This window comes from Otolemur garnettii, unplaced genomic scaffold (genome assembly GCF_000181295.1).
Source record: "Otolemur garnettii isolate 467f Iridium unplaced genomic scaffold, OtoGar3 scaffold00152, whole genome shotgun sequence".
Classification (NCBI taxonomy): Eukaryota; Metazoa; Chordata; class Mammalia; order Primates; family Galagidae; genus Otolemur; species Otolemur garnettii.
Window position 1 is genome coordinate 4094053 of NW_003852547.1, and position 6017 is coordinate 4100069.

The window sequence follows — 6017 nt, forward strand, 5'->3', positions numbered from 1 at the left end:
GCCTCAAGCTGTCACCCTGGGTAGAGTGCAGTGGCATCACAGCTCACAGCAACCTTCAACTCCTGGGCTCAAGTGAGTCTCCTGCCTCAGCCTCCCAAGTAGCTGGGACCACAGGCGCCTACCACAACGCCCGGCCATTTTTTGGTTGCAGCCATCATTGTTGTTTGGCGGGCCCAGGCTGGGGATTCGAACCCGCCACCTTAGGTGTATGTGGCTGGCGCCTTAGCCGCTTGAGCCACAGGCGCTGAGCCTGCTTATTTATTTTTTGAGACAGAGTCTCACTATGTCGCCCTGGGTAGAGTCCTGTGGTGTCGCAGTTCACAGCAACCTCAAACTCTTGTGCTTAAGCTAATCTCCTGCCTCAGCCTCCCAAGTAGCTGGGACTACAGGTGCCCGCCACAATGCCCGGCTATTTTTCGTTGCGATTGTCACTGTTGTTTAGCTTGCCCGGGTTGGGTTCGAACGCTCCAGCTTCGGTGTATGTGGCTGGCGCAGGAACCACTGTGCTACAGGCGCCGATCTGCTAGGAAAAAAAAAAAATCAATGCTGATTTAGAGAATGAATAATTGTAGGGGTTGAAAAATTTCAAGTTCTAAAACTAACTCCAAGGTTTCATTGTTAGGAGCGGGTCAAATCAGGTCAGGTTTCCAGGAGTCTACCCAGTGCCTGGCACCTGCTTATAGGCACGAGGAATGATGGGCTGGAGGTGGAATCAGCTTCAACAAATGTAGAAGGCAAAGAGTGGTGCCCGTGTCTCCTTTCCCCGGAAGGAGGTAATCTAGAAAGAAGTCGAACAAGCTTCCGGATCTCCAGTGGAGACCAGGTCTACCCGCGCCCGCCTCCACCGGGGGTGGGGAGGGGGGAGGGGGGAGGGGGCTGTCTCCTTTAAGACGCCCGGAAACGGGTTGCCAGGGCCGGAAATGACCTTCTTTATTTCCCCTCCTCACGTGTGTAGGAGGGAAGTGACGCAAACGGCCCGGGAGCTGCGGACGCAGAGGCCGACAGAGCCGGAGTTGCGGACGCCGCGGGGTCTCCGGGACAGGTGACCGGGGGAGGGGGCCGTGAGAGCACCCATGGAGGGCGTGGCCTAAAGCCCCACGTGGGGGCAGCTGGAGCAGGCGCGGGCGGGGTAGTGAGCAGCCGGCGGAGGCGGGGCCAGAATACTTTGCGGGGGGCGGGGACAGGACGCCCACGTGGGCAGCTGGCGGGGCGCTGGCAGTGCGGGACGGGCCATGTTGAGGGCGGGGCCAGAGCTCGGGGGCAGCTGGGGGCGGGGCCTAAAAGTTGTGTCCGGTTTGGGGGCGGGGCCGGGATGCTGGCGGAAAACGCTGTGGGCGGGACCAGAAAGTTTTGCTTCAGGTGGAAGTGGATCGTTGTCGGGAAGTCGGGAGTGGTTCTAGAGCACGACGCCGGAGGCGAGGGCGGGGCCAAAATGTGGCTGGGATCCAGAGGGCGGGGCCAGGGTGCTGGTGGGTCTTGATGGGTCGTGGTAGAGGTGGGGCCGGAAAGTTTTGCCCTTACCAGGGATGAGTCCAGAGCGTTGGCGGGTAAGGTGGCAGATAGGATAGCCGGGGGCGGAGCCAGATATTAATGCTACGAGAGACGGGGGCGGGATTATGGGGCGTGTCCAGACAGTTGACCGGGCTAGTCCGAGGCGGGGTCAGAGCGTGGGCTAGGGAAGCTGGTGACCCGGGCAGAATAATAAGGTGAGAAGGCGAGGGTGGGGTCAGGCTGCTATTTGGGAAGCCAGGGGGTGGGGCCATGGGGGTGCCTGGGAAGTCGGAAGGGAGGCCAAGTTAGTGACGGAGGAGTGTGGGCGGGGCCAGAAATCCGTCGGGAGGCGGAGTCAAAGTTGTCCCTTAGCCTGGGGCGGGGCCAAGGCGGTTTCCTGGCTGTCCGGGCCAGGCCCCTGGCGATACCAGCGGGGTTGGAGCTGGGTTGGAGCTTGTCACTGAAACTCGAGGGGTGTCCCTAGGGAGTTTTGTTCTCGTTGCGGTGGGTAGAGTATCTTCCTGGGGAGATCATACCAGGCCGAGGAAGCCTTGCCAGTGGGTACTGTGTCTGTTTTCAGAATCTTTTGGAGTGATGTGGGGGTAGCTTTCTCAGGAGGCGGGAGGCGGGTTGGGACATCCCCGAGGGAGGCGTGGACTTAGAATGTTCTCTGAGATGATGGAGCTCGAACTTTGAGTAGGGTTGGGGATGTTTTCAAAGCTTACCCGGAAGAGCTAGAATGTTCACCTGCATGTGAGCAGTACCAGAATGGGCATGGGACAGTGGGTCTGGATTTTTCTTTTGTAGGTTGTGCTGCTGGAGCTCTTTTTAGGTAGGGAACGTGGTCTAAAACTCTTACCACAAGAGGTAAGAGGCTACACTAGAATCTTCCTTTGGAAGAGAGCAGTGTTGGGTGTTTCCTTGCGATTGGGCAGGGCCGGAGCATTCCTTAGGTGGGTTTGACTACATGGGAAGTCCGCAAAAATCATGGAGGGGCAGAGTCTACATTTTTGCAGGGCTGGGGCTACCCCTGGGAGAGGGAGTGAGAGGGAGAGGGAGAATTCTGGTGATGTATGTTTTTTTTTTTTTTGGTGTATGTGTGTCTATGTGAGGAGCTCTCTATATGGAAGAGGATGAAGCTGATTAGGGGGCCATTGGGCTTAGTCCTTTTGTCCCCTCTGCCCTTAGGAACCCTCAGTGCTGCATCCAGATTCTTAAGGGGTGGTTTGCTGGCACCTCAGCCCTACGCAGCCATCAAAATGGTGAGACTAAAAATGGGATTTCTAGAAACTGAGCTTTGGGGAAGAGTACAGTATCCAGGGGGAAGACTCTCAGACTTTGGATTGAATGGCCCTGGTGGGAGTGATTTTTTTTTTCCCATTGCTCAATTGCCTCTTGGTCTCAGGCAGCCACGCTGGATTTGAAATCAAAGGAGGAGAAGGATGCCGAGTTGGACAAGAGGATCGAGGCTCTTCGTCGGAAGAATGAGGCTCTCATCCGGCGCTACCAGGTGCCCTAGCCCTGCCCTGGGAGACCCCATCCCCTCTCTTCCCCGCAGTGAGTTTTTCTCACCTCTGCCTTCCTTAAAACCTTTTCATGGCTCCCCATCATTGTCAGATAAAAGCCAAAGGCCTTAGCCTGACATTCCTTCCTCCATTACATTATTCATTCATTCATTTGTAAATATTCACCAAGGTGTTCACTGTTCCAGGCCCTGTGCTGTGTGCTGCTAAGTGTATATCCTTGACTACTGAGACAGTCCTATGCCTACTTTTTTTTTTTTTTTGAAGTTTTTTTGGCTGGAGCCAGGTTTGAACCCTCCACCTCTGATATATGGGGCCAGCGCCCTACTCCTTTAAGCCACAGGCGCTGTCCTCATGCCTATTTTTTTTTTTCTTTCTTTTTTTTTTTTGAGACAGAACCTCAAGCGGTCCCCTGGGGTAGAGTGCTGTGGCATCACAGCTCACAGCAACCTCCAACTCCTGGGCTCAAACGAGTCTCCTGCCTCCGCCTCCCAAGTAGCTGGGACTATAGGCGCTCACCACAAAGCCCAGCTATTTTTTGGTTGCAGCCATCATTGTTGTTTGGCGGGCCTGGGCTGGATTCGAACCTGCCAGCTCAGGTGTATGTGGCTGGCACCTTAGCCACTTGAGCCACAGGCGCCGAGCCCCTCGTGTCTACTTTTTAATGCTCAAGTCTATGCAGTGAGACAGTTCTGTTCTCATTCAGTGTCTTCATTCATTGGCAAGGCTGATGAGGGAATTTTGGGGTGTTTGGGAGTTGAGAGGTAGCTGCTGACCCAGCTTGGGGGACATTAGAGAGGGCTTCTTAGAGGAGGGCACTTTGAGGCCTGAATGGTGAATAAATATTAGCTAGTTGAAAAGGAGAGGATAGTGGCACCTGTGGCTTAGTGGGTAGGGCGCCGGCCCCATATACTGAGGGTGGCAGGTTCAAACCCGGCCCCAGCCAAGCTGCAACAAAAACATAGCAAGGTGTTGTGGTGGGTACCTGTAGTCCCAGTTACTTGGGAGGCTGAGGCAAGAGAATCGCCTAAGCCCAGGAGTTGGAGGTTGCTGTGGGCTGTGTGACAGCATGGCATTCTACCGAGGGTGATAAAGTGATACTCTTGTCTCTACAAAAAAAAAAAAAGAAGAGGAGACCATGTCCCAGGCAGTGGGAACAGTTTGTATAAATACTTGGAAGAGAGAGCTTAGAGCTTAAAGTTGGGAGGGCCAATTGGGGAAGAATTATTCTGGAGAGGTCTGCATGAGCTAGGTCTTCTTGCAGGGCCTTAAATGCCATCTGGCTGAGAGTTTTAGACTCTGTTGAGCATGCTGGTGAGCCATAGAGGCTTTGAGCAGGGGCATGCTAGGTCAGAATAGCTTTTTAGGAAGATCCTGATCCCTGCTTTGTGGTAGTGGATGGGAGAAGGCAATACTGGAGACTAGAGACGAAGGAGGAACCTGGGGCAGAAACCTTTGGGGTAGAGGAGGTACCTGGCTCAGGACAATATAGTTACTGATGGCCCGGGGAGGAAGAGAGAGGGTCCAGGACACAGCCCAAGAGTAGGCCATCTCTGAGATTGAATCTAGAAGGAGGCATGGATTTCACTTTTTCATTCTTCATGCATTCATTCATCTAAAAAAAAAAGTTTCTGTTATGTGCCAGGCAGTGTTCTAGACTTGGGGTATATGTCAGTGAACAACATAGACAGATTATTGTCTTAGGGTAGATTCTGTTGCAGTGGGGGAGGCAGACAGTAAGCAAAATCTACATGATGCTGGGCATCAAACAAATTTGACAACAGCAAGAATGACAGAGGAGATGGTTTATACAAGGTGGTTGGGACATCTCACTGGGAAGGCAGCATTTGACCAGAGACCTGAGAGAGGTGAGGGGTTGATGGCTTTTTGGGGAAAGAGTACTCCTGGTAGGGGGATCAGCTTGTGCAAAGCTGCCGAGGCAAGTATGAGCCTGGTATGTTCTGGGAACAATGGGGAAGCCAGAGTGATTGAGGGGGAGTTAGGGAGAGAGGAGGTCAGGAAGGTAACAAGGCCAGATCCTGGAGGGTCCCATAGGCTGTGGGGAAGCGCTGGAGACAGGCACAGGAGGGTTCTGAGCAGGGAGCAACATGTTGGCATTTGAAGGAAGAGGTTGAAATGATCAGCTTGGAGACAGGCCTGGGTTGGGTTACTCTAGGAGTAATTTGGGAGGTTTTTGGGAGACAGGGCACCTGATGTTCCCTCTGCCCTGGATACTTGCTCCTAGGAGATTGAAGAGGACCGCAAGAAAGCTGAACTCGAGGGAGTGGCTGTGACAGCTCCCAGAAAGGGCCGCATGGTGGAGAAGGAGAACATGGCAGTTGAGGTGATAAGCTTATCCCCAGTGTGGGGGAGTCCTGAGGATGGAAAAGGGAACCAAGGGTTGAGGCCTGGGATGTGGGAGTCCCCCTAGCTGTCCAGACTGGTGGGTGGCCTTGATCCTGGTAGCTGCCTTCTGGACATAGGGTACATCCAGTCCCTTTGATCCAGTGACTGTACTACATTTCCTCTTTCCCTCTAGGAAAAGAGTCTAGGTCCTTCCCGCAGGTCTCCTGGGACCTCTCGGCCCTCAGGAGCCAGCAAGGGGGGCCGGACTCCCTCACAACAGAGTGGCCGGGCAGGCATGGGCCGAACATCCCGAAACTGGGAGGACAGCCCTGGAGAGCAGCCTCGAGGAGGAGGTGGGGGCCGTGGCCGGAGGGGCCGTGGCCGGGGATCCCCTCACCTCTCTGGAGCTGGAGACGCCTCGACCTCTGACCGCAAATCCAAGGTAGGAGCTGAGCAGGGCTTAAAGCCTCTGGCTGAGACTCTTCCTTGTCTTGTCTTTTCTGTTGTTACTCTCACATGGACTCTTTTCCCATTGACCCATCTTTAGATGTATGTCTCTCTGTCTCTCTCTTTCTCTCCCTTTCTTCCTTTCCACTTTCTCCCTCCATCTCTCCTTTCCTGTCTTCTTTTCTCTCTTTTTTTTTTTTTTTTTTTTTT

General features: G+C 54.1%; 1 protein-coding gene across 6 annotated transcripts in view; it reads left to right on the forward strand.

Annotated features, from left to right (window-relative positions):
- Positions 1 to 893: 893 nt before the first annotated feature.
- Positions 894 to 6017, forward strand: part of CCDC9 (coiled-coil domain containing 9) — a 15893-nt gene continuing 10769 nt past the window's right edge. For 2 of the 6 annotated variants that reach the window (XM_012811240.2, XM_012811238.2), the window contains exons 1-4: positions 1748 to 2753; positions 2897 to 3001; positions 5260 to 5358; positions 5554 to 5802. In XM_012811240.2, the coding sequence (XP_012666694.1) occupies positions 2565 to 2753; positions 2897 to 3001; positions 5260 to 5358; positions 5554 to 5802 (642 nt within the window). In that variant the 5' untranslated portion in view covers positions 1748 to 2564. Of the gene's footprint in view, positions 1043 to 1117; positions 1707 to 1747; positions 2754 to 2896; positions 3002 to 5259; positions 5359 to 5553; positions 5803 to 6017 lie in introns of those variants that run through there. The other 4 variants (XM_012811241.1, XM_012811235.2, XM_012811237.2 and 1 more) reach the window with 4 other exon arrangements.